The sequence below is a fragment of the Dendroctonus ponderosae genome, unplaced genomic scaffold (genome assembly GCF_020466585.1).
Source record: "Dendroctonus ponderosae isolate FM_Combo_2020 unplaced genomic scaffold, Dpon_F_20191213v2 Dpon_F_20191213_2, whole genome shotgun sequence".
In the NCBI taxonomy this organism is placed as follows: domain Eukaryota; kingdom Metazoa; phylum Arthropoda; class Insecta; order Coleoptera; family Curculionidae; genus Dendroctonus; species Dendroctonus ponderosae.
In genome coordinates this window covers 16,632,418-16,660,395 of record NW_026018165.1, presented here as the reverse complement: position 1 = coordinate 16,660,395, position 27,978 = coordinate 16,632,418, and the positions used below count along the sequence as shown (strand labels likewise).

At 35.7% G+C, this 27,978-nt stretch overlaps 3 protein-coding genes across 4 annotated transcripts in view; 1 reads left to right on the top strand and 2 right to left on the bottom strand.

The window, feature by feature from the left end:
• Positions 1 to 20: 20 nt before the first annotated feature.
• LOC109536694 (protein pinocchio) lies at positions 21 to 24,166 on the top strand. Its single transcript, XM_019903014.2, has 6 exons — positions 21 to 126; positions 1,023 to 1,155; positions 2,948 to 2,983; positions 20,383 to 20,443; positions 22,990 to 23,236; positions 23,307 to 24,166. Exons 2-6 carry the CDS (start codon positions 1,023 to 1,025, stop codon positions 23,433 to 23,435), a joined length of 606 nt encoding a protein of 201 aa, XP_019758573.1. The 5' UTR covers positions 21 to 126; the 3' UTR covers positions 23,436 to 24,166.
• On the bottom strand, positions 1,390 to 2,890 carry LOC109536692 (regulator of microtubule dynamics protein 1). Of its 2 annotated transcripts, none has more exons than XM_048663638.1 (5): positions 2,538 to 2,890; positions 2,155 to 2,288; positions 1,924 to 2,073; positions 1,653 to 1,851; positions 1,390 to 1,597 (listed from the first exon to the last, which is right to left on the bottom strand). In XM_048663638.1, exons 1-5 carry the CDS (start codon positions 2,750 to 2,752, stop codon positions 1,438 to 1,440), a joined length of 858 nt encoding a protein of 285 aa, XP_048519595.1. In that variant the 5' UTR covers positions 2,753 to 2,890; the 3' UTR covers positions 1,390 to 1,437. The 2 variants fall into 2 exon arrangements, with proteins under 2 accessions (XP_048519595.1, XP_019758571.1); XM_019903012.2 differs by having other exon boundaries at positions 1,653 to 1,866; positions 2,538 to 2,887.
• Positions 23,747 to 27,978, bottom strand: part of LOC109536693 — a 6,748-nt gene continuing 2,516 nt past the window's right edge. The window contains exons 8-16 of the mRNA XM_019903013.2: positions 27,442 to 27,572; positions 27,221 to 27,378; positions 26,995 to 27,166; positions 26,542 to 26,850; positions 25,087 to 25,180; positions 24,726 to 25,026; positions 24,573 to 24,676; positions 24,343 to 24,512; positions 23,747 to 24,285 (exon numbers count right to left, since the gene is read on the bottom strand). Of these exons, the coding sequence (XP_019758572.2) occupies positions 24,177 to 24,285; positions 24,343 to 24,512; positions 24,573 to 24,676; positions 24,726 to 25,026; positions 25,087 to 25,180; positions 26,542 to 26,850; positions 26,995 to 27,166; positions 27,221 to 27,378; positions 27,442 to 27,572 (1,548 nt within the window). The 3' untranslated portion in view covers positions 23,747 to 24,176. The remainder of the gene's footprint in view (positions 24,286 to 24,342; positions 24,513 to 24,572; positions 24,677 to 24,725; positions 25,027 to 25,086; positions 25,181 to 26,541; positions 26,851 to 26,994; positions 27,167 to 27,220; positions 27,379 to 27,441; positions 27,573 to 27,978) is intronic.

Here is a 27,978-nt window from a genome sequence, read left to right as displayed (position 1 = left end):
GCGTTAGCCATCAGTTAACGACCAGACGTCCTTTTCTAGCAGAAAGGTTTCTTTATGAGGTCAGCTGGTGGCGTCCTGTCGAAAATTCGAATTTCCTTTTAAAACCAAATCCCTGCTGTTTCAACGGTAAGATTAAGGAAAATGGATGTAGTTTGTAATTTTCCGCAATTTCCCTTGAAAATGTCAAGATAAAGTTACCAATTATTGCCTTGAATGTTATGTAGGTTAAGCTTTCTTTTGTTGGGTGTCACTGTGTTTTTTAGAAAAATTGGAAGTGTTTTGAAATGTACGCAAGTTTTATTCAATTATTAATAAAAATACAGTCATTCGGCTAGAAATTATACGCAAATTATATGTGATACATAGAATCTGTGCTTTTGCTTTGATGCAACATGACACTTCGAATTAATACATCAAAGAGTGACCTAAAAATAGAGCACATTTTATATTTTGGGTTTTGGCGTAAACACAACAAGAACTGCTGGTAGTTTAATGATTAAGTAATATTATATAGTCGTTTTAGGTCGGTTGCATATGGTCACAGGAATTGATATTTAGTGACGATTTTCATCCTAAAATTTCGGGGCCCAAATACCTTCGAAGGGCTCCGAAATTTTGGATTGTTGGACATCATTTTCCCACATTTTCTGTTATGCCAAGTCGCAACGAATACCCTTTTATTTATAAGGAAAAAACAATATTAATATCGCAATATTTCAAAATTACCCTGCTATGAGGTGTAGCTTCATTCAGTTCTCGCAGGACTCCGGTATTCGATAGATGGCTTTAATTTAAGCTAGGTTTGTCATATAAAGATATATTGGAAAATGCTTTGTTGTTTGACACACTGAGTAATCGTTTGATAGTTTTTGCCACAGATTCTGTGGATGGGGCGATAATGTGTTCAAATGTTTGTCCAAGATTTCAGATGATGGAACAGTTTGAAGACAACAAAGTGACTTCCTCTGATTCGTTCCACTTGTTATTTTAACAGTCAATAATGTATTTCAATTTTGGATCAGATGCTGAGAGTTCAAAGTAAATCGCACTTGGAGGACCTCGATGGATTCACTGAATTCGAGGACGACATTCATTTCGATTCTGATGATCCAGACTTTGAACATCACAGCTCACTTCACAACATTTTCTTTGAGAGTAAGTAATTGAAATCATCAAAGGAGGTAATTTAATTTTGAAGAGAGCTGGAAGGCACAAAAGTCCTATTATTCTATAAAACCATAAAAGAATCTATATCATAATAAAATAATGTTTAGACATTCACGGCCTAATATTCGTACGCAATTCATACGTTTGTTTGGCAATTTAACAGTCGCCAATGTTGTAATTCGATTACGTTGATTTGGCATGGTACATAAAAAAACAATGTTATCGGCTGTAATACTTGGATTTAACTGCTGGGAAATATGAAATTAAACTTTAATTTTCAAAACTAAAATGAGGATTTTCATACAATAAATCTTTGCCCAAATCATACTTTTCTAATTTTCTTAAAAGATTTTGGGCTCCCGACGCACAGCATCTTTCACATTCGTTGTGCGCTGGTATACCTAGGGTCAGATTTAGGTAGTACTTTGCCCTGCAAGAGTTTAAGTAGCTTTCGAAAATTCTCATCTAACTGAACGATTATTTACCGGTAATACTGTCCAAGCTTCATGCAAGCACATCCCAAGATATAGATGTTGGGTATAAAGCTTCTAGGCCGTAATTCTTCGGCATTGTTCAAGTATTTATACGCTTCCTGATGGCTGGCATCTGGCGGTTCCGTGTAGAGGTATTTGGCGATTTTCCTCTGGAACCACGTAAGATTGGCGATTTCATAGTGCCATCGGCCTAGCATGTACTGAACTGTATTAATTGAATAAATTATGAGCTCTTAATAGACTCAGTCTTTTTATAGCTGACCTGCAAAGTCTTGCGGGTCACTATCGCACGCCTTAATTAAATGATTGCGGATGTTTGGATACTCTTTTATTTTCATTTCTAATCCTTCAAAGCCATTTTTGGCGTTCGAGATTACCGCCATCCACTTGTGGTAATTACTTTGTCCATTTCCTAAGTGTTGATAATCAGGCTAAAGTGTCGCGACTCCATAGGAAAAATTGGGTGTATGATTTTTTAAATGGAAGGAATTACCAATGGTGTTAACACTTTCTAAAATATTGTGCGCTTCTCCAATCATCGCTTTCCTTATCTCTGAAGTTAGGTCGGTATGCAGTGATAAGTTATATAATGCTCTAGATAGTCTCCATACCACTTCGAAGTCTTTGCTGGAAAGTTTCATTTGTTAACTTAAGCCATAATGTAATCGAGTTTGGTGCAATCTATTTAGGTGCATGTAAACCAAATGCACACCATTTGGTAAACTAGAGCATCTAATTTTACTTGTTGATAAATGAGAAATGTTAGTCTCGGGTTCAATTAGAGCAAAACAACTTTGCTCTGGAGTGACTCATTGTGCGGCCTAAATTCATTACTTTTGATTCGCAATAGTTAGTGTTCATTACTATTGCATTTACCTATATTTCATTCTATTTAGGGCTTCATAAACATCCATGTATTTTCCTTCGTTGAACATTTTGTCAGCTTTTTGTATAATTTCCGTTCTGGACTGCGACTCCCAATATTTAGCGATTTTATCTTCGGGATTCGCGAAAAAGGGCAGCTTATCTTTCACGAACTCGATAAGGCTGATTTCCAGTAGGAAGCAGATGGGTTTTTGTAAATGTTTCATTTCCAACCATGCAGAAGCCAGATTTAGAGAGCTTTGTGGTGAATTAATAGAACATGACTTGCGAACAGATATTGACAAGGTCCACAAGTTATATTATTTGGTGTTGTCAGTCAAAATTTCTTTAAATTCTCTTTGTGTATTTTGTTAATTATTTTCATTAAGTGAACAGTGACATTATAAAATGTTTTGTTACAGATCAGGCTCTTGCGATTAGGGCTGGCACAACTTTGGGTAAGTGGCCTAAGAGCATAAAAGCTTATCAATTTATGTATAGCGAACCAAAAATGTTCGAGTGTAATCAATGCATGCATGTGGCTAAGTGCAGCCTTCTGAATTCAATTAGTTGTGTAATCAGAATTGATTTTGATTTGAGAACTTACGATTACAGTTAAAATAGTTGGACAACCTTTGCTTAAATATTTGAGTGCGATAAACAGTAAATTGATGTAAAATATGTGAGTTTCATGAGCAAAGTCAAATATGTGGACGTATTAACATCGGTATCATTTTTCCAACGAATCTAACAGTCACAAGTGCATTAACCAAAATAATTTTTATCTTTACAAAATGGGTAATTTAATATGCATTAGCACCGCAGGATAAGATACTGTACCACTGGCCAGACACAAAAATGTTAATATATATTATAACAAAGCCACCCATAGGAAACTGAGTTATAATGAATTTTTTTGAACGTTGAACACCAATTTAAACAAACTAATTTGAACAGCACGTCCGGTATGCGCCAATTATTTGAATTTTTCGCAGTAAAGTCCCAGGAATTGTATGCGATTAGTTCGTTAAGCCGTGAATATCTGCTAATAATATGAATTTCGTATTAGCAATGACTGGACCGTCAGTTTTTCTCCGAACTTCCAGTTCAAATGACTCCCATATTTTTAAATTTATGCTTTCGGGAAAAAACTGTGCCAACATCTATAATAAAGGAGGATTGTTTTTACGAAAAATTGGTGGGTGGCTGTTAAGATCAAAGATATTAGTTTTCAAAATATTTACTCATCAGTTTTGCTGCATATTTTTTGGTTGTTGTAAGAGCTCATTGTCGATCGATGCTTCATACGTGTTGCTATAATCGCATGGTTAATGACGAAATAATTAAAATAGCAAATAAATATTGTTCAGTGTATTTTGAAACATTTCTTGCTCAATAGTTATTATTATTCACATTGCAGCTAAACATCCGATATTTATTTCAAACTTCAAAGTTTTGTAATCTTGAGAATTCCAAATGTATGGAATTTGTGTGTGTGAAATGTTTAAATTCAACCTGATTTATACTGATACTGATACTCATTAAATTGAAAAGTGTTGAAGAAAGATGTTAAGCAGCGAATGGTTGTGATTGGTCGATTTCATGACCATTCAGAAGATGTGACTATTCCATTCAAAAATGATTTCAAATGTTCAATTCTGGAAAAAAGTGGGTTTTTAATGTCAATTTTCATATTCCAATGGAAACCTGCAGCTATATAGGCCTTGGCATTTTGCAAGGTTTCCCCATTTTCCTCCCCATTTCAGCCTCCCACAATCAATGCGTAGTCCTGCTGACGGCAGGAGTTTATCCTGGCTACGTCATAACGTTGTATTTTCAAGTCCGGGTCAGGATCAAATGTTGCATTGTTTCTCCAATTTCTCCATTTTCAGTTAATATTTTTTTGCTGTTTGCATTCAACGTATGTAACAGTTTCTTTACTTGTTTTACGTTATTTTTCAATATTGCACAAGCAGGGCAGTCACAACAATACTGGCTTGTGAATTTTTCAAGCAACGAAAAGTAGACTATTTTCTTGCTAAAATATCCAAGCAATATCTTGCGCGTTGTTGAACGAAATCCAATTGAAATGAATACTGATTACTTCTATTGTTATTATTTAATGTTTTTTGCGCGTGAATAAATCAACGAAAAACTCAATCCTCCCACTAACATTTAAATATTTATTTATTACCTTAAACGGTTATTTATGTATTCAAAAAACGCGCAAGCTGACAACACTGTGAATAGATACTCTTCCCCAAGATATATATCCAGTTTATCCCAACAGTGCCCAACCTACAGTCTGGGTCAGTTTGTCTGGACTTTTTTCAATCGAATTAACCCAATTACCGGCAACGAAATATTTTGTTAATTTGACATTTTGATACGCAAAAAACCAACCTGGATCTTGGTAAGTTCTGTTTTAATTTGATAGCTTTTATCTAGATTTGGTTGTGTTTTTGTGTACATTTTTATGTTTGATTGTTTGCGTTCTACAGAGTTTTTACCAGTATCGAAGTGTAATTAATTTTGCTATAAAGGGGAATACATGAAGTCAAAACAACTAGATTCCAGTTTTTCGGTGCCAGTTTTTCATACAATAAAATATTAATTGCATGTAATAAAAATGCGGTTTTTTAATTAATTATCTAATTTTATCAACGCCAAACAGGTCAAATTAATACGACTAAATGTATTCCTGTTTTATGCACTTTGCTCCATTCCAATAACATTCAATATTAGATTGTTCGAAAAGGTCATTTAAAAAACTAATCACCCGACGAAAACAACAGAAATATCTGGACACTTGCGGGCAATCATCAATATATCGATTGAAATCAATTGTTGAATACCTTTGTTTTAATGTGCGTACATACATTTTTACGCGCGGGTGATGAATTGTTTGCACTTTCCTTTATAGCTGATAATATAGTCAAATTTCACTAAACAGTTTTACGGCGATTAGAATAACCATGGTAGAAATGGGTTTATAGATCAGGGATTGTATAGTTAATTTGGCAAGCCTGGTCGATTTAATATTAGCTTTATTCATTGTTTTCGAAAATTTTCCGTTTTGAATAGATTGTCTGATAAAATAGAACGTTATTTTTACCTTTTTTAAGCCACGCGATTATGCAAAAAGTATAACAAGAAGCGTCATAGTTATGTAGAAAATAGCTGATAAAACTATGCGGATAATCCCCCCCTAAAGACTGACGCACGTGAATAACAATGTTTTACGAACGAAATTAAAATTTTATTGTTTTCAAAAATAATCTCCATTATCGGCTAGACCCAACAATATTTCCATGATTTATTGATGACAGAATTTGCTTGGAATTTTACATACATAGTGAACATCAGCCAATGAACCACATTTTATTATCGCATGTTTGTTTAATTAGAAAATAATTGCAACTTAATATGCAATATAATGGCGCATTCATTAGTTGAACTGATTTGGAGGTAAGTCTATGTAGATCAAGACATGTGTTAATCTCAGGCATCCCCATAACCGCTTTACATCGGCGCCGCAGTAAAATGCAAGGGCGAAATAAAGTAGAGGCTTCGGGAGGTTATGTGATGCCTGATATTAACACATTTGTAATGCTAAAAGTACGTATTTAGATTGCAAAGATAGGGAGTTTCAATTCAGCTAATAATCCATTTAGTTGTAACGGTAAAGGAACGTTTGCTGGCGAATGGGAGGAACGAAGTAGACAACAAACTAGACGTAACCCCGCTACGCCACGCCTTCAACCGTTGCGTGACCTCTCTTTTTAATACGCTGGTTGAGAAGCTTTGTTCTTGTTCCACTAATATTTTCCAGCTTTCAGTGATGTTTTGACATTGGCATCTCTTTTTAATACACGGGATGAGGAGCTTTGTTCTTGTTCCACTAATAGATTCGCACATTTTCCTGACTTTTGCGCGACTTCATTTTTTAGTGCGCGTGTTTAGGGGCTTTGTTCTTGTTCTACTAATATATTCGCACATTTCACCAGCTTTCAGTTCTGTTTCCACATTTTTGTGCAGTCTATTCTTGTTGATGAATATTTGCCTGCATTTTTATTAGTAAATATATTAATAGTAGTAATAGCGGGTTGCATTCCCGGATCTGGAACGAAAAACGGCAACTAACTGTTAGGAATTCGGTCAAATTTTGCAATAAATATATGTCAGGCCTGGAAATATAAAGCGGCATTAGTTGACCGTCTGGATGCAGGGTATCGACCCGGCGGTAGAGCGTCGCGACGCGTTCCACTGGCGCCGTTTTAAGTGCATGCTATAACGAGACCGCATATGGCTGGAACAAGGAAACAAGCCGAGTCAATTAATTTATCGGCTTCTAAATAAAATTATAGCCAGTTGTAAAGTTTACTGAGCCTTTAACCAAATGCAACGTACAATGACCAGTATTACTTTGCTGGCAGCAAATTAAAGAAATCAAAGGCAAACTGCCCGGTTCGCGTAAGCCCCAACAAGATCACAAATGTGAACATTTTTTCGTTCACAATTAACAATAATGGTGCTAACAGAAGAGCAAACTAACCACGTGCAAGATACGAGACTGATTCTAAATTGGTGTAAAATTCGCGATGACACTCTTGAATAGTTACGATTTTATTAGTTTTTTCAATACACGCGCCACTATTCGCTAATTGAATTAAACATGAGTAATTTTTGTTGGCAATTGGAACCGATCATGTATTAGTACTGAAGTTTGTAAATACTTTTTTGGAATTTGAGCGTTTTTGTTAATCTATCGCTAACAACTGTAGATCTTTTGGAATGCTGGATGATGTGATATAACAATTGCTAGGAAATAATTCGGTTGTATTACCGGATTGAGCAGGATCAAAAGTTCATGTTTTATGATGTTCGATCATTAATTTTTTATGGCTTCTACATGAAATGTAAAAAGCAATTTTACCGGCACGTGAGTGGCTTTCCTACGTCAGAGATAAGTGATAAGAACAATGTTTTCAAATAATTGTTACACATGCAAACGCCAGTCATTTATTTACTATACATATATAGAGTGCATTTATAGTAATCCTTTATTAATTTGGATATATGATGGTTTAAATTCAGCCCAATATAGGTTCTGGTTGAGTTTTTCTTCAGCACGATCATGCTAAGTACAGTCAAGGGAAAAGGGCTAAAGTATCCTCATATAAAATGAATTTGAACCCCATTCATAATTTCCCATATTCCTTCATGGGTGATCGATGCAGTTTGGAAAAATGCTCTCTTTTGATATCCAAAAACTTGTCCATTTGAAACAGCAATAGCCCCGATAAATTCCTGATGATGAACTTATTGAATGTAGGCTGGACTTTGCACATACGAAATCGAAAGTGGGTCAATTGGGAACGAATGTTGATGCAACGCACTCGTGTTTCTATTTTTGAGTGGGCTGGACAGATTGACTGGTTTCTTTCTCTACGTTGCACTTCACTGCACAATAGTGTGTGGCTGGAAATACTCTCTAAAGGTGCACACTAATTTCACATACTCAGCCAACAATTTGCTATTGTATCTTTGTCAGGCCATGCAGGCAAATGCTGATGAAATCCGGCCAATTATTAAGTTTCTTAATTATTATCTCATTTACAGTTATGCTCTCACATCCTTTATACAACTATTATTGTGGTTGTTTACAAAAATACAAACTGGCGACAGTCGTGTTGTTGTTCATTCATAATCACGAATCAATTTGCTGTAAAATTTCCCAAATCATCACATAAATTTTATTATTCTGTATTATCATTAAAGGAACACGTTACGAGCGGAAACAAGTTGATTAAAGCTGCACAAGAAGCGACCTTTGGCTTTCAGGTCAAAATACTTTGAAGTTAAAATGCGTATAAGCAAGGGTGATTCACCATTGACCCCAGGCAAATGATAGAAATGCAGATTTTTCATCAGGAATGAAAATGCTCACCAAGAAATGTGTAAAAAAGCATTTAATTATTTTATATTGTTTAGGTGCAAAGAAGTTCATCAGGAATGAAAATGTTCAACAAGAAATGTGTAAAAAAAGCATTTAATTATTTTATTGTTTAGGTGCAAAGAAGAAGCATAGAATCGAAAATGCGCAAGCATTTTCTGATTCTATGGGAATATCGAAGAGACGTTTTGCTGAGAAGTGCCGTTTTTCTGTTCTTGGTTTAATTATGTGCTCACTTAAATGTTTTTCGCAAAATCAAGCATTCATTTCAATTAAGCAATCGCACGGAAAGTATTTTTTCAGCTTTGATGCGTCTATCTTCAACCAGCACAATAAATTATTAAAAGAAAGCTTCTCTAGTGCTAGCCCGATTTATTTAAACCCGAATAACCGTATTATTTTTCTTTTGCTACGTGCACAAGACCACGGTTTCAGCCATCTGAAAGAGATGCCTGAAAGCACGTAAGAGGACTTTGAAGTCTTAAGAATTTTTAGGACGCGTCTAATGTAATCTGTAATCTAGCGTTCTTGCAATACTGAAATCGGATTTTCCTGTTATTAACTAATAGTTTTCACCGGCTTGTTTATGTTGGTTTCACTAAAGTTTGAAGCTTGAGAGATGGGGAGCTTGGAATGAAAAAATATAAAAGTTTTTCTTTCCTGGGTTTCAGTCAAAATGTGAATTACAAATGTTCCTATTATTTATTTCATATTACGTTACGGAAACGAAACATAGATTCTTCTAAAAAGAATGAATGTACATTCAAAAATTTGCAACATCATGCGAAAACGTTATCATAGTGAAGGTTTTTCTTAATTTTCAGGCTTTATCAGTGTCTTGTTTTTCATGGATTTTGACTCCACCCGAGTTACTTTATCTTTATGTACATGTTTGGGCAATTATTTTTTATATAACCAGGTCATATAAATTGATGGTGTCATTTTTATGGCACTCTCTTTTAATAGAATTATATGTTTAATGCAAGTCTCCATTTGGCAGCGCATCAATAGAAATACTGGTCTGATAAGGATGTTTAGCGACGCAGTTACAGGTGATCTGCATGGCAATTGAATTTTTTTATCGCTCTAAGCCATAAATCTTTTGTTAATTGAGCTTTTGGTATTAGGAATTTAATTCCTGTCTACAGATAGCCAGAGCCATGTGATCTCAATGACGAACTACTTCAGTCTAGTGGTATTTTAAATACTGGGCCATTTTTTTTTTGGAATGCGATTATGAGCTTTGAACTGGTCTTCACCATCCTCCAGAACACGTTCACTAACTAAACATAATTATTGTTGAAACAGCTGTAGAGTAGTAAAAACGCCCTAATTAAGTGGCCTGATACCAGAATTATCTGGTCTGTGTTGCAAAACACTTGATTGTTTGTGAACTTTTTGCGATAAGTTAACAAAAATCTTCATACTTTGATAAATTTATAATCCAGCAAACTTAGTCAACTAAATAAATACCGTTGATACATCGATAAATATCTGTCCTCTCTTATAACCGCCTTCTTAATTTTCGCCACAGCATTACTGAATTTGCATGTCGCCAATTGTGTGTCTTACAACTTCCGCTTATTTGATGCTAATTCTGTCTGATGTTTTGCATATAATTTCGCATTGAATTTCAACATTAAACACTTTATTAGCGACTAAAAAAAATGCGGAAATGTAACTAATGGGGACTTATTTGCCATGAAAAAAATGCAATGACCTGCTGCAAAAAGTTAGTAATAAACCGTAAACATTACGTTTACACATTAATTGTTTCTGAAAGGTTTCCCAGGAAAAAAAGTGGCGTACACAGATGTTTAAGGGCCAAGGAGAAGATGGTGTGGACGTAGTGGATTTGGTATCTCCTTCCAGTACTTTCTATGTTCTTGGTGAGTTCATGGTAGCTCCGCATCTTCCTTGTTCTTTTACTCCTGTTTGATCCACTGGCCCAAGTGAGTTCGAGTCTATTTGATTTTGATTAGATCTTATGTACAGCGTTGCGCGGATTAGAGCCTTAATATTTCCACTTCTGTAGGCTCTTTTTCTCATTTTCTTATATCACATTTTAACCAGTAGAATATTGCCCCAAATCCTGAACGCAAATAGACCGATTGGTTGAAAGTCGTAATTCTATTAGCTCTTGTTCCCAGAAGTTGAACTGTCTTCAGTTCCTTGAAGATCAGGCTGTCGCCTTCGAAATTTTCGAGATAAAGATTCATGATCGTGAAAAATCAATATCAAATTGTAAATTCAATATTTTGTTTTTCGAATGTGGACGGAACAAAGTTTTTTAAGTGGCTGCTTGAAATCTGATTGGACAACTCAGTGCCAGTGAGGAGTGATAAGCAACTAATGCACTGAATGTATGAGGCAATTATTGCCGAGGTCAGACAATGTGTTGCGTAATAACACATTACCAATGCTATTTTAATGCGCCTAAACACATGACATTATATTTTAGTCTGAGCAAAGTTCCTAGGAAATGAAGCTGAAATTACGTAGGATTTTTAGCTAATTATCTGCTAGATTTTCCGTGGGATGGCTGAAATCAAATTCAATCAAATCTAGATTAAAAGGTAGCAAAGAATGCAGTTGTAGGATGCATATTCACGAGCCTAATTGCTGATTGAACGCTCTAGGTTGGGTAGTAAATCTCAGATTTTTGTGCAATTTGCTGCATCTGATGAGAGAAATTGGTGTGTGAATACAAGATTTTTTTTCCAAATTCGTGAGCTGCAGTTTCACTTTCCCTTCTTCGTTTAAATTGCTTTCAAATATTTGCTATTAAAACATTGATAATTGATCATGTTTATCTGTTAGCCGGAAAGCTATTGAACTGTGCGAAATTAGATAATCAACAATTACGTTCTTTTTCCATCAGAGAAAGAGAAGGTTTGCTGATAATCGAAATTATAATGATCAAGCAAGTCACTTGTTGGGTTCAATGTCAATAAAATCGACTGGTAGAAACATTCGTTTGAAAAACTCTTTTCGTTTTTTAATGTTTGAATTTCACTTAAGTCGCAAATGATCGCAGTCTCTGAAGACTGTAGAGTTTGTTAAAAAATGTGGTTTTTTAGTTGTGTCTGAGTTTTTTTTGCTTCACTTTCTACTCAAAATCGCTCTATTTTGTAGAGTTTCACTTAAAAATTCTGACAATCTGGAAATTACAAGATAAATTTATTCATTTGTAAAAATTTTTCAAAAACTTTTTTCAGCGTCGAATTCGAGACAAAAACGAAAATAAATTCCTCCCATTTTTCGCCGAAAACCATTAAGCATCTCCCAAACCGATCACAAAACTAAAAATTTTTAATCGAAAACGCAAAAAGCATTATTTTCTGATTCTCTTGTTTTTAGCCAAAAATGACAAAATTGATTTTGCTAGAAAATTCGCGTCATTCATCGGTTAGCAGGGAACTTTAGAAAATCCTTTTCATCTTCGAATTTGGCACAAAAATCAAATAATTTTATTCAGTTTTTTACCGAAAGTAATTAAGATTATCTTGAAAAGAAACGACCAGAGCAAAGGATTGCAAAAAAATATTTGGAAAATTCGCCACCCTCATCGCTCTGAAGATTTATAAAGTTTCTTTAAACTTTCAGGTCAATCTAGTTTAAACAAAGTTTCTATTAAGCAATTCTTTCTACCCAAAAATCGGGTTATTTTTTAGTTAAAATACTGACACTTCAGGTATTTTCTGTGAAAAATTATAAGATAGATTTTATTGGAACACTTGCGTCCTTAACCGCTTTGCAAACATTTTTGTCTTATATTTGTAAACTACACGGTTTCTAAACAGAAAATCCACGTTTTTTCTAACGTTTTACTATAAAATACTTTACTCAGAAAAAATGTTGATGACCTTTTTTAATATGTGCAAATTCCAGTCTCGGGTCTCGTAAAGCTTTAATAAATGACTTATAACTCATTAACTGATGAGTTATTACTCGTTAACTCAGAGAGCGGCAACAACTCAATAGCGCAACGCAACACAGTGTTACCCAGGCCTACTTCTTGAGAAATTGCTGCTGGTTTCAAATTCCTTCGGGCGAAAAGAGTCGAAATGTCGGCTATTTTTGTAAAATAAAATGAGCTTCAATCGAGTCCCAAAACAACATTCAGCAAATATCATTCTGTTTTTGCTTCAGAATGAGTATAATAATACATCCAGCACATCTAAGTGAAGAGAACCATCAAATGCCAGTTCTGGGGAATTCCGAAGATGATTTAGAACAGTTTAAGGTCTGATTTTTGCAGGGTTTTATTGAAGAACTGTGCATAAAATTCGTTATTTCAACTTAGGTGAATAAGGAAGGAACCACAAATAGTCAAGTGAAAAGATACGTTTCATTCACCGTGGCTCATGTTCATAAATTTCATGATTCTCCCAAATCGGAAAAACGAGCTGAAGAGAGCAAGGCAGAGTGTGAACGGAAGGCGGAAGATAATGAAAAATTTTCTGATATAGCGGATTAGTTTTTACAAAGAATCTATTAAGCAAGTCTTTCTACCCAAAAATCGCATTATTTTTTAGTTAAAATACTGACATTCTTCAGGTATTTTCTGTGAAAAATTTTAAAATAGATTTTATTGGAACACTTGCCTCCTTAACCGCTTTGCAAACATTTTTGGAAAACTTTTTGCAGCTTCAAATTATGGACTAAACCCTAATAATTTATTCTGAGTCTGATATTTCTAAACAACAACACTGTCTCTAAACAGAAAATCCACGTTTTTCCTAACTGGAAAATACTGGCAAACTGAATCTTTTGTGCAAAAAAATTGAGAGATCGATTTTACAAGAAAACTCGTCGACTTTCTTTGGGCTCAGTTCTGTTGCTGGGAAAATCTGGATGACTTTTTTTTATTTGTTTCAACAAAGTAGTAAAACGTTACTCAGAAAAAATGTTGATGACCTTTTTTAATACGTAAAAATTTCAGTCTCGGGACTTGTAACTCTTTAATAAATGACTTATAACTCATTAACCGATAGTTATAACTCGTTAACTCAGAGAGCGGCAACAACTCAATAGCGCCACTCAACACAGTGTTACCTAGGCCTAATTTCAGTGCTTGCTTTTTAAAATAAGGCCTTTTAAAGTACGTATGTATGTTAACAACCCTTAGCTTTCCTTCGTCGTAATAGGAGCTTCTACGTCGGTAATTGAAGGAAAGTAAACATTTGCTGTTGATACACGTGGTTAGAGAAAAATATATATTTCGCATTAGTTCAATGTTTACCCCTTGGACGCTACGCTTTCATTTTCACCTACGTAAATATTTGAAATCGGTGTCATGTGCGTTACAATAGATTATTTATAATAAACTACAATTATTTTTAGGTGGTTTTTGTGTTAGGGTGTAAGGATTGCTACCAAAAGGCTATTAATAGTCTGCTAAAGTCGTTAAAGTTAAACGGCGTATAAGCCAGTGACATCCCGTTGTTCTAAATATATCGCACTTATCGATGTTTGTGTTTATTTATGTAGTTGTAGTGTTTAAATCCGGGAATTTTACATTATTTTGCGTCAATCCAGCCATTTGATGGAAACATGTTAAGCCGTCTAATCCCCCAGGCTCTTAAACAGGATATTGTCACATTTATAGACTGTCGCCTAACGTTTTATACAATATACATGTGCACTAATAAAATATATATGCCGGACCTGCCAACATATTTCCCAAATCAAAAATATTTATTGTTTTACACAGTTGAAGAACATTAAAAAAATCAACTTTCGTTGCTGACGCCTGTGCAAGTTTTTCCAAGTATTTCGGATTTTCCACCATTTGGTTCGAAATCGTTTCCAAAAATGTGACCCGTGCTATTTAAATGTCCAAATTTAATCGGTTTCTTTCTAAACATACTATTAGTGGTCGTAAACTGTAAATTACGAGCCAAATGTTTGGGATTTGAACCAGTCACCTTTGATGTAAAGCTTTAGCGGGAATAAGGAATTTTTGAAAATTAGCTTTCAACCAGTTTAGGAAAATTAAATCTCTATTATGATAAATATGTGAAAGTCGTGGCCCGGTTTTAATTTGGAGTTGCATGTGACTTGGAAGTGATCACAGCGGCTTTATTAACTTTGCTTTATTCCTAGTTTTAATTATTGTTTTTATACGTGAAATAAACAAGTTGCCTCGCATTAAGGATTTTCTGAAGAAACATCTCGAAGGATGCACATGATGAGCTATTGTTTGCATACTCTAGCAATTCTTAAAAAACTAAATACTTGCTAATTCTGTGCAAATATTGATCTCTACTAGATAGTGGGTTTCTGGAAGTTGCAAGTGTGCATATTGCTTGTTACCTGCCACGGCGTATATTGATTGTGATAAAAAAAACATTCTAAGTGAACTGCGATTCAAAAAAAGCAAATACAATATTTCTGTGATTTGCGACAATTCAATCATCAATTTTAACAAAAACCGCACTAAGGATTGTTCGGAATGCCGAAATTAATTTACGTATTTTTCATCGTTATTTCAGCCTCGTTAAGATAAATTTATCTCACTTAATGAATGCATTGTTTCTGACGACTTATTTATTGATCGGTAAATTAGGTATGAAGATTAATAAAAAAACTAAAGTGGGGCTGGTGAGTTTGCAGGCTTTTAGGTCGTTGTCTTTCTGATGTTTCTTTGGAACTTGTATGTTGGGCGCAGCAACCACCTCTAAATATGCAAACCACTCGTCAATTTAAACGACGGCCTAAAAGCCTACAAATTCCCCGCGTTTCAGATGGCGACACAAATTTTGCTTTTTCGAGCATCCAAAAGTTCAAAACCAATCGATAGTTTCGAGCTATCAATGATAAATGAGTGTGTTTCCAAATATGTTCGGAATTTTCATTCAAATTCAGGTAATCTGATTATGAAACAGTATGATTGATCGAGTGTGTCACTAGTAGTTGCTTAAGCGTGCCCGCACATTCTTTCCGTATGTTATTTTGGATTTTTATAGGCCATAAATGTAGTTTTTCCCAAAACACTTTCCGAAGAACCCCGATTTTGTTATTACAATTGCAGTTAAAATACCTACTGTCATTTGAAAATATTACACGTAAATCTCTCGTGTTAATTTCGAAATTTCCCGAGTTTTCAGCACGCAGGGATTAAATTTGATTTTTATGGACGGTGATGTAAGCTGGATTCTTCGAATTTTTCATTGCTATTGTCGGAATTTCAGGGATTATCGCTTGGTGTGGTGTAGCTAATCAGGCGTTTTTCGCATGCAAAAACTCGAAACCGCGGAAATGGGAAAACCGAATGTTCATTATTGTTGCAAAGTATCAGGGCAAATATTGAGAATTAATTAATGCAAATCAAGCAAATGCGCGTTTGATTGTTAACGCCCCATAACATTTCCACTGATTATTTTTCATTCCCTAACGGTAAATTGCTGATTGGTGTATCCGTGTCAATGATGGACATTTCGACTAATTGCTAGCTGTTTCTAATTAATTATTTTTCTTTTTCAAATCAAACTAATTCGGTATTAAATTTCACGGATGGCGCCGCCTTAATATTCCATTACAAGTAAAATTGATCATCCGAAAACTGCGCCATGTGTTTTTATTGCGACAGCACTAATCAGTCATTGAAATATCAATATGTTTCATGGTCTTTTGGCTGCACTTTTTCTCTATTTTGAAATAATATTATCAGCTTTGAAGTTTTGGACGTTAAAAGGACGTTGTTTCAAGTGTGGCGTTTTTTCACCAAGATAGGCAAAGCACTTATAAATACGCAATAAATGTTTCGATGAAGGATTATGCGTGTAAAACTGATAAATTGTCTGAACTAATTATAATTGTTGATAAATATTAGCAGGAAAATTGTAATTGCCATACATTGCCAGGATGTGATAAGTATTCAAGAACTGAGGTGTTTGGTTCGAAAGTCAGACATTTATTGTATTTAAACTTCCAGACGTTTCACACACACGAGTGGCTTACATCTTCAGAGGCGATTCAACTATCATAGTGCACAGTGACTAGAACGGTGTTGTCTAAAACCGTTGGAAGATTGATTTGGCTTAAAGGAATAAAAGAAATCTTAAGAATAGTTTCAGCTTTCTAATCCTTTTTCGGTCGTTATGTGAGACCCGTAGAAAGCACTCTAATCGCAAATCAATAATTGAACCATTCAAGTTTGAAAAGGAGGTTTTTTTTCGTCTTATCTATGCCTGACCCTAAACAGTGGAAGCGTGTGTTTGAATGTGAGCACTTACGAGAAACAGTAAATGACTTTGTTATTAATGGGAGAACCATAAAAATGATCACTCGTGCACCGAATGACTCCCACCATGACTGTATTGGCGAATCATGAATGATACATAACTATAATCTGCAAAATTCCACACTTTTGGCCAAATTGACTTCAATTGACTTTAGAAACCGTTTGATTAGTAACTTTAATGCTGCTAGTAAAGTCGGCAAGCAACGTAGTAAAACAGGAAATTTTTAGATAGATTCTAATGGAAGAACTGTTGTGCAACTATTTGCAAAAGAATCGACGTGCTTGGAAACAATTTAAGGGGTTTTCCAACCCCTTTCAGTGGATGTAGATGCAATAAGAGTGATCAAAACTGCGAGCTTCGCGTAATTTAACACTAATACTGGCAGGGGTTTTAATTTGCTTTCTCCTCGGCTTTTTAAAGAAGTAGTCATTAGATAGCAAACAGTCAAAACGCGTTGATTCAAATAAGGTTTTTTGTTGCTTGTTAGCAACAATTGTGGGATTGTGCACGGTTATCAAGCGGACTGAGAGCAAGTTTTTAAATTCGCATTTGCTTTTCTAACTAACTAACTGGTTTTTCTAGTTACTGCCAAAGGAAACGTTTGAAACATGAAAACTGGATTTATCACATGAAATGTTTTTTAACGCCAATTGTCCGTTGGTGAGTTTTTGACCGCCATCCTAACGTTTCGCAAGCGCGAGTTGTTTGCATCTTCAGAGATATGCTTGCACCCGAAGCGAACGGATGGCGGCTTAAAAGCCCGATAAAAATGCCAGTTTCAAGAGTGCTTTGCTTTAAAATAGAAGATGCGCCAATGTATGCAGTCAATGTTATTGTTTGCCCAAATAATGGTCTCAACACCTTATTCTCCGTACTTTGCTTTTACATTAAATTTAACGTTTGTTGTCTGTCCACGTTGTTCCAGATTAACAGGGAGCAATTGTGTAATTTTGTTACTGGTTGCTTACCGTTCATGTTTCAAAACAAAATAATTATGTACGGAGAAAAACGTGTGTTTTCATTAATTACGCTCTTACTTATTTTCGATGAATTGGTGGTTACTTTAAAAAATCTCCAGCAGTGTCTAGTTTGATTAGCAGCAACTAAAATTTTCTAAATATGCATTTTTCGATAATTTTTACTATTCCAATTCGCACAAATGATTAATCATTACAAGCAAAAGAAGTCAATGTGTTGGATTTTGCACAAGGTTGGGCCATTTCTAGTGTAGGAGATTTTCATTTTACCCATGAGGTCTGGTTTTTACAAGGTAGTTTTCATGCATACAAGATGTCTCAACTTTACAGAGACCAACATACAGACCAAATTTCTGTATTTTGAATGGCAAAGCGATACCAATTATTCCTTATTTTGACTGGGAATTTTGTCGCTTTTGCCAGGAAGCCATTGTTCAGCAATCAACCAATATCGGTTGAAATAACTGTAATATAAATTCTCAAAGTGTTAAAATAGTAGTTTTCGATACAAGGGCGAAAAACAAATTTTCGCCCTCGTATCGAACACTATTTTTTATTCGAATCTAAGATTACACGAATAATAAAATGCATCGATTTCATATTTAAAATTTTGTGGCAATGTCATTTTTTGAAATGTCATGTTTTGAAGTTTGTAATTAAGTTTAAGTACTTTTTCAACTTGAAACACCTGTGGTCTTGGGATGGTGTATGCATGTTGCATATTCTGCATGACATTTGCGCTTCTTAAAAAGATCGTGTTTTACGTGTGACAACATCGCGAAAGTAGATAAGTAGGCCATTACAACGATTATGAGACTGAACTTGTAACAAAGATATAATTTGCAAATTGTAAGTAAACGTGAAAATAGGATCAATAGTTGTTGATAAACCTACGTAATTCCTTAAAAAAGCATTTCGGTTATTTGCGGCAAAGTCCGTGCGTAAAAGTAAAACAAATGAACGCTAAAGAAAAGTGCTTCTTTTTGATCATCGCTTCTGTTCGCAAAATGGCACTTTTTGATTCATTCGAATAAAAACATGTTTTCTTAAGACAAACAAGAGCTAGAGGCGGCTCAAAAACAAGCAATAATCCTGCCCTTTGACTGTGTAGTTCAAATAAATCAACTTTTCCTGGTCAAGCTAAACCAGATTAATCTATGAAACTGGTACTGGCTTCAGCTGAATTACATTTAGTTAAATCCGGTACTGGAGCGCGCTTGTGAACAGTTTTCATGTAATAAAATGTGGAACGTCACAAGCACCTCCCTTCCCGCCTCCCAACTTCGACGCTCTTGCATATATACAAGTACATAGCAGTGGAGGTTTCAATGTTTTGCGATCTTTCCAATTGGAAAGTAGACCAATAGCGACTCAGCTAAGCAACTAGCGTGCGTTTCTACTTGCAGTTTCGCGCAAAATTGTACTTTCGAGCTCAGTGACTTTGGCTAGAGTTTGAGGCTTCGCTCCTGGAAGTGCACAGTTAAGGATTTTTGTCTTCGCCAACTTGGAAAAGTGAGTCCTGGTGAGCGAAATTTCTTTTGATACGCTTCTCTAATGAAAAAGCGCACTAATTTGGAAAGTTGTCAGCTGTATCAGTAAGGAGCTGGTGATTTTTGCGGGGTTTTACGCCACCGTAAATTAGTACTTCTTCCGGACGTCTCAGCAACCCACTTTGAAGATTCAAGCTATTTGTGCTGGCGAAACGTCCGGAGGTAATTCCAATCCACGCAGACCTCAAAACGTGAAAAACTCAACATTTTCAATAATTGGCTGCAAAAAAGTTTCTTTAGGTCATCGCAAAAACGTCTTTAAGCAACTTCAGATGATGTTGTTAAACCATCCTTAGCGTTTGCAGCTAAAACACTGTGGGCTTTGTAAGTTTTTTCGCATTTGCCCGCGAAATTGACTTTCTTATCTACTGGGCGAGCTAATGGGAAAAGTACCTACTATCCGGCATGACTTAGCGAAAACTATAAGTGTGCCTAGTTTGAATGCATAATTAGAGCACGTTGTCTAATTACACAAACATACATGGTTTATACTGTTTTTATCATACAAACGACTCGTGGCCAGTCGCACATTCAATGACTGGAAAATTCATGCACCATCAATCTTCCAATCATTTTTTGCTCGTCATTAGATCCACGTCTAATTGGCGAAAAAAATGCATTGTTGTTAAAAGTACCCAGTTATTTATTTTCCATTTTCTACATGCTTGGGACAATTTGATTGAAAAAAATAATAATTGGGTGAGTTCAAGCGTGGAGTAAGACGCATTAGATTTCCAAGCGAACAGAGTGTTGCTGCACAAGGAAATCAGAAAGGAGACCAAGGTGGAGAGTATTATGAAACAGAATCAAGGTCTAAATTGTTTACTTTATTCGATCAGTCCTCTTTTACATTTTATTATTTATATTATTTTAATTCTCACTTAAACTGCTCAATCCCATTCATTGTTGGGTCAAAGGCCTTGCTGAGGCCGAACCGCGCGAAAAAAACTTTAGTTCAGAATTTTTTAAACGTTCATGAACCGTCTGGAACGTAGATGAACTTTATCAACTGCATGTATAAAGATGATATAAACAAGTTTATTGTTTACAACGATTTAATTCAATGATATTTTATATGCCTGGTCACTGTGCAACGTTTCTTTATATTCGTTTTAATTGTTCTAGTACCATCAAAGATGTCTTTAGCCAGTGTGCATCATCCAGCTGACATCCATTCGAGCCGTAGGTGAGTTACACAGTTGAACTGTTATAATCATCTAGTTGAGTATGTTTTTCGCTAGATTAGGAATCGATGTTTTATCTATGGTTAAATTTGGGTAAAATGAAATGTGGTAAAACGCCAGTAAAAGCGGATTTCTGCTAAATTTTCAAAGTGCCACGGTCTTGAATCAGGGGAAAGTGATGGACGATTAAAAGTTCTGTTCCATTTCTGTGCCTTTCAAATGCCATTTGATTTGGGTGGAAGAATTATTTCGATTATAACCGAGAATTTATTGAATTTGGATGCCTTTATTAGTGATTTTTGAGGTTTTAAAATTTAAACGAGTTAAGATACTCTAGATAATGAAATGTTTTAATGTTAAATACACATTTTATTGTGTGCTTAAATACCACGAAATGTGAGTGAAGCTGAAACATTTTCCATATATTTTTTTTGCAAAATCAGAAAAATCCCGGGAATTTGAAAGGAATCAAATCTCAACAAATATAACAGAGTTAACAAATAACTTCAAAATTCCAGAGACGTTTTTCTGATGTTTCAACAAAAATTACTGGAAATCTTGGTAACACTTGTCACTTCACCGCTACACTCGATGAGAAACCAACTATACAAAAGATTTCAAATTATTTTTGGTCTTAAATTAATATTTATTATAAAAATTATTGTATATATATTCAATATATTAAAATATATAAAAATATATTTAAAAAAGTTCAAGTAATTTTTGTTGAAATATCAAAAATTATTCTGTAAGTGCCCAATAGTGTGCGATTTGTAGCTTTTATTGTACAAGACAGATGTTTTTTCAATATTTTTCTGTAGTGCTGTATTTTGCCATATACATTACGTATCGCATTTACCCCAGAGGATTGAATTGTATTTTGTTTAACTGGGGTTTTATGCTGCTGAATCATAGTTAAACAAAGCGATTTTAATACCGAAGTGGGCTATTTAAATAGAAACAGTTTCTACTAGTACAACGTGAAATGCGCAATTTTCAGAGGTCATCAACACAGTGTTCAACTGTTCAAGCCATGATCAGACATTCATTGACACAAAATTTGACCTTAAGTATATTTTAGTACCATTTTGTGCAAATGAGCGAGTTAAAAAATGAGAAAAGCGTGTGCGTTTGGGGCTGTTGCGACTTGATTTATTTATCTACTCAGATCAATTTCCCGACAGTTTATTTCCAAAGCCTTCCAGACATTCCACACGTGCCTAGTATTCACGTGCAAACTCTAAATCCTGGCAGGCAACCGGTTTATTTTTACTCTTCCAGGACCCGGATTTGAAAAATTCGTTTTCACCTACCGTTAAATATCATATTGTTTGATATTCAAGGTTCTACGCTTGTAAGCATTCGTAAATATTCGAATTGCAATAAAATACAGTTTAAAACAATGGGTCGGGGCGCCGGCGATTAACACAACGTAAATAATGTATTTGATTTCGTGTGTCTTGCTGATGTCCCCAGAAGGTACCATTTAATTATTGAAGAATTGAAGCAATAAATCGCTATTTTTAGGCGACCCTGGTGAGATTACTGCAAAAATATTGCCGATTACCTGACTTGCATTTTTTCACAATTTTATTTGCATCGAAATTGCTAGTCCGGAGAAAAGTCCGACTTGCAACCGACAATTTAGTGTCCACAGTTGACTGCGAATTGCTCCGTAATTATATAATTACGCCGATGTTTATTGAAATTTAATGTGATCAAAGCTGAGCTACCTTTTTTATTGGTTCATTGACGGGATTTGCGACTCTATTGGCTCAAAGGAAAACGATCGGACTTCACTGTTATTAAGGGAAAATGTCTGGCTTCGCTGCTGTGGATGGTAGAAGGTCTGCAGAAAGACGTGTTTTTGTAATATCGCCGAAATGCTAAAATCAGGCTTGCTTTGATGATTGATTTCCAGTGTAGATTAATTTAAAAAAAAACCATCAGGTTAACACTGTTATACATTGTCTGGCTTTTTCCATTAATTTAATTAATTACTGTACACACAAAAGGCAAATCGCATAATCTCGTTCTCTTATGCTGAGAACACAGCAAATGTTTGCCGGGATTTCTTATGGAAAAGACTCGGGATTATTTGGCTACTGTGTTGTCATAGCGGGCAACCGGTTCTATTCACATGAGGCGCTAGATTGACGCAAATATTCCTTCCAACGATAATGACGAATGATCATGCTTTCTATAAAGCGCAAAATTAACACCGACAAGCGGATGTAACAACTTATTGTTGGTGGCTCTTATTAATCACAAATTAAAGTCGCCGCCATTTGAACGCTGTTTCCTTTCCGGGATTAGTGTTGAGCGTCGCTTTTTGCCAATTGATTTGGGTATTAAGATAAAAATCGTTGGTTCCATGCGTTCACAGCGTGCAGGACTAATCCGTCCAACGTCATCTGCTGGTTCATGTACGTCGTCCGTTAGTACGAGCAAATTAAGCAACTTAGCAACACTTAACATGCCCATTCAACATCCTGATAAGTGGTACCTGTTGCCATTTGATTAACTGAAATTGTTCCTTTGATTGCAGCTCGTTGTCCACTTTCAGCCACAGTATGGACGATATCGCCTCCTGGGGCTACAATCATGCTCATGAGGCTGTTCTCACCATCGAAGAGCTGCGGAATCAGCTCAACTGCTGTTTCTCCTGCGGCGTGTCTTGGGCGGAAAGCCACGTTTCTTTGGATTGCTCCGAATGCGGAGGCTACGCCATGGAAAGACCCTGCCCTAAGTGCGAAGGAGCCTGCGGCGCCGTGTGGAAAAGAGATTTAAGCATGGTGAGTGCTGCATCTGACTGCATCTGCTTCTAGAGGAATATTGAGAACTAACAAGGATTTTCTTTTGCAGTCTCATGCTAGTTCGAAAGCTAGATGGTCAGGCGAGTGCGCCAAATCCCAACAAAGAGAACAACCATCCGGTTCTCCAATCTCGCAAGAACTGAGTAGTCGATTGGAGCGTCTTAATGCCACCTCATGACGCCATTTTACTCTATAATCTACAATTAAGCTAGGCTATAACGCACTCGCATAGTATACGGGGAGTTATTTATTTAGTTAATTTCATAGCCGATGCAATCATCAACCACTTTTTTGACTCTAACGCGTCGAAGGGAGTTACATACAACTCATTGCCGATATTTCAAATGTTCTTCACATAGGAATCACCGCCCCCAACGTTACGTTTTAAATTTCTTGCGTTCAAGGAATATTTCAATCATGTTTTACATTAAAACCATTTTTTCGGTATCGTATGCCAGCTCGTAAATTTACGTTAAAATAATTCTAGTCTTAATTAGAACGTAGTTTTAATTGACCATGAGCTTCGTCACATTTTGATACAGGATCAAATATTCGACATTCCTTTTAAAACTATGTTACTGCCTAGCGAAATTGAAGAATCGAACTTCGCCGGTTTAAATGCCTTCTAGCTAATGAAATTTGATTGTTTTCCAACCAGTCCGCTAACACAAAGCAAAGGTAAATGGTCTCAATCTGGTGGTGGCTTTTGTAGGCCAACGACTATCGTAACTGTATTTCTAGAAAAATGTATCTCATTGTTGTAAGGTAGATATTTGTACTTTTTGGACTAAATATAAGTACATTAAAAATCGTTTTTCTAATTGACGTAGTTAGAATTACATGTATCTTTTTGTATGACTGATATTTGTTTTGAATATGTATTCATTATTCAATAAACGATGAAATGTATGTACTTTTTTCAACGCCATTGTGGGCAAGCCGGGTTAGAGCAAACGCTTAGCTCGCATCGATGTGGGTATTTCTTCACCGTGTATTCTGCCGCTTGTTTTTCTGAAATCGAAACTGCCCTAAAAAGCATTGAGTATTGAGGGATTATCAGTATTCAGCTACAAAAAAACCAATACTTTCTCAGCTCCACAAAGCAATTTTCAACTTTGGCATGAATCATGTCTGAAAAAATCGGGTCGTTCTCAAAATCTAAAATTGTTTTCGGAGTGGAATCGTTGTATCGGTTAATGTCCATCAATAAAGTTTTCAGTTTGCCCAGGGCTTTCTCTTCCTCATCAGTAAATAGCTGAAGTCGAATGCACAGTGGGAGTTTCTAATATTTTGCGCTAAATAAAACAATAATTACCAGTTCCCTGAACAATCCAGGCATATCCAGATGAAGTTCCAAAAGTTCGTCGCGACGTCGCAATTCTTCTTCGAAAAGAGCCCTTATTCCTTCATCGCGAATAACTGGAAATACACGGTTTACAAAACAATCATCCCAGTCTTTAAGACTTACTAAGATTAGCAAAACATTCCCCATCGGTCAGGAAATTCTTAGTGACTAGAGGACAAGTTGTATATGCGCGGCTTGTTCTTATATCCGATTTGGTATAATTGCACGTTCTCTCTTTTAACTCGGGCACTGAATCCGCTATATCAGAAACATTTTCATTATCTTCCGCCTTCCGTTCACACTCTGTCTTGCTCTCTTCAGCTCGTTTTTCCGATTTGGCAGAATCATGAAATTTATGAACATGAGCCACGGTGAATGAAACGTATCTTTTCACTTGACCATTTGTGGATCCTTCCTTATTCACCTAAGTTGAAATAACGAAATTTATGCACAGTTCTTCAATAAAACCCTGCAAAAATCAGACCTTAAACTGTTCTAAATCATCTTCGGAATTCCCCAGAACTGCCATTTGATGGTTCTCTTCACTTAGATGTGCTGGATGTATTATTATACTCATTCTGAAGCAAAAACAGAATGATATTTGCTGAATGTTGTTTTGGGACTCGATTGAAGCTCATTTTATTTTACAAAAATAGCCGACATTTCCACTCTTTTCGCCCGAAAGGAATTTGAAACCAGCAGCAATTTCTCAAGAAGTAGGCCGGGGTAACACTGTGTTGCGTTGCGCTATTGAGTTGTTGCCGCTCTCTGAGTTAACGAGTTATAACTCATCAGTTAATGAGTTATAAGTCATTTATTAAAGCTTTACGAGACCCGAGACTGGAGTTTGCACATATTAAAAAAAGTCATCAACATTTTTTCTGAGTAAAGTATTTTATAATAAAACGTTAGGAAAAACGTGGATTTTCTGTTTAGAAACCGTGTAGTTTACAAATATAAGACAAAAATGTTTGCAAAGCGGTTAAGGAAGCAAGTGTTCCAATAAAATCTATCTTATAATTTTTCACAGAAAATACCTGAAAATTGTCAGTATTTTAACTAAAAAATAACTCAATTTTTGAGTTGAAAGAATTGCTTAATAGAAACTTTGTTAAAACTAGATTGACTTGAAAGTTTAAAGAAACTTTAAAAATCTTCAAAGCGATGAGGGTGGCGAATTTTTCAAATATTTTTTGTAAACTTTTGCTCTCTGGTCGTTTCTTTTCAAGATAATCTTAATTACTTTCGGTAAAAAACTGAATAAAATTATTTGTTTTTTGTGCCAAATTCGAAGCTGAAAAGGGTTTTCTAAAGTTCCCTGCAAACCAATGAATGAAGCGAATTTTCTAGCAAAATTAATTTTGGCATTTTTGGCTGAAAAGACTCCATTATTGTCAGAAAAGAATGGTTCTTTGCGTTTTCGATCAAAAACTTTCAGTTTTGTGATCGGTTTTGGAGAAAACCTTAATGGTTTTCGGGGAAAACGGGATAAATTTATTTGCGTTTTTGTCCCGAATTCGACGCTCAATGAAAAAAATTTTTGAAAACTTTTTACAATGCTGCAAATTTATCTGGTAATTTTTCGCGTAAAAGACCAACAGATTGTCACTATTTTTAAGTGAAACTTTACAAAATAGAGCGTTTTTGAGCAAAACTTGTATTATAGTGTGTATGATCGCACACTATCTACACACTATAAATCAGGTTTGCATCCCCTTTATTATTTAGAAGGATTGGATTTAGAAGAAAGAGTAACTTGGCTAAAACTCGAAAATTTCAGAATTTTAAAAACAAGTAAAAAAATTCGTCAACATTTTCCCAGCCATGGAACTGAGTTACTGCGCCGGTGCGTTGGGTTGGCGCACCAAGCCATTTGCGTAGCACTGCGCCAACTCCTAAAAATGCACTGAGTTACCCAGGCCTATCACTAAGTACTCACGTAGTGGTGGGATCTGATGACCACCAGAGTTCTAAAATTTCACTTTTTTCAGACCTCCCTGATTCATCTACCGAAGTTCTCCTTGAAGATGCAGTTGAAATTTGCACCTCTTTAAGTTCATTTTCACTAGAGGAGGCGACTTGCTCCAGTGCTCCAGACTTGTTGGTTAATTTCCAGACCCGATCAACTATTTCATCCACCACATCTTGCATTATGCTCACAGTAGAGTCACTTTTCCCCTTCACTGGAAATTCCAATTGATACTCGGACTCGGCTGGTGAATTCACTACTTTGAACGTTCCGTCCTCCCTTCAAAGCATCAGAACGACTGTATTACTAGATATTTTGCCAATAAGATGAGTAAAACACTAATGATCTTCAAATAAAAAAAAACGCGATTCAACGGGCATATGGACGGTTAAAGTTCCACTTTGTTGCATTTTTGAAACTTACTTAACTTGGACCGAATACAAAATACTGAGTTTTTCAAAATGAGCTTCCTTGCTGCTGGGCAAAGCTAACACCAGGGTTGTGTTGAAAAATATTCGCTTAACGGCCAAAGCCATAGTCAAATCGGCGTGGAACATTATTATACCATTTTTGGCCCTTTCAAATTCCGCGTAGGCTAAAAGAAACGAATTTAAATCGCCCGTTCTTCCTTAAAGCAATTCTGTCTTGCCGATTCCATAGTATGAACCCAAGATTTCTTGATAGGTTGAAAATTTGCCTTCTTTAAGCATCCTGATGAACTCCGGCTCATCTACGTAATGGAAATGTTCTCCTTCAGCTTCATGTTGGGGCTTTGGGTGTGTGGTGTGCAGAAGTCCTAATACAACACTAGACAGTCCAGACAGAATAAAACAGAATAGCACACAATACTGGAAAGATGCACTTTCCTACTTTTTTTGGCTTTCGCAAAATTTTTTGGCCAGATAAGGGCGTCGGTTGGCTTGGAGCCCCAGTAAAATAATAACAGCAATCGGAGGGGTGTCATAAGCTGGTAACCAGAACCATACCTTTGGAAGCTGCAGCTACAAAAGATTTTTCAATGTAGATAAGTTCTATATTGTTGAGGCGGATTAATTTTTACAAACTTCTTTTTGGGTATTTCGCCTCAAAAATTTTAGTCTTTAAAAAAGACAGAATTTTCTCACGTCTTTTATTACAGATTGATAAATAGTGCTCCCATTTCGCAATAAGAACGAATTATTTATCAAAAAGTAATCAAGAACTATCACCTAGAGGGTATCCTGCGACACACTTAGGCTCAAGCTGTAAGAGAAAATTTCAATTAGTAGAGAAATTAATTTGAAAAATTACCTTGACGTTTCGATAGCTTTTTTCTGCTATCGTTATCAAAAGAACCTAAATGAACCTAAAAAAGAGTTTGTTAGTAAATTGTGTAACAATAGTAGGATAATATAATATATCAAAATT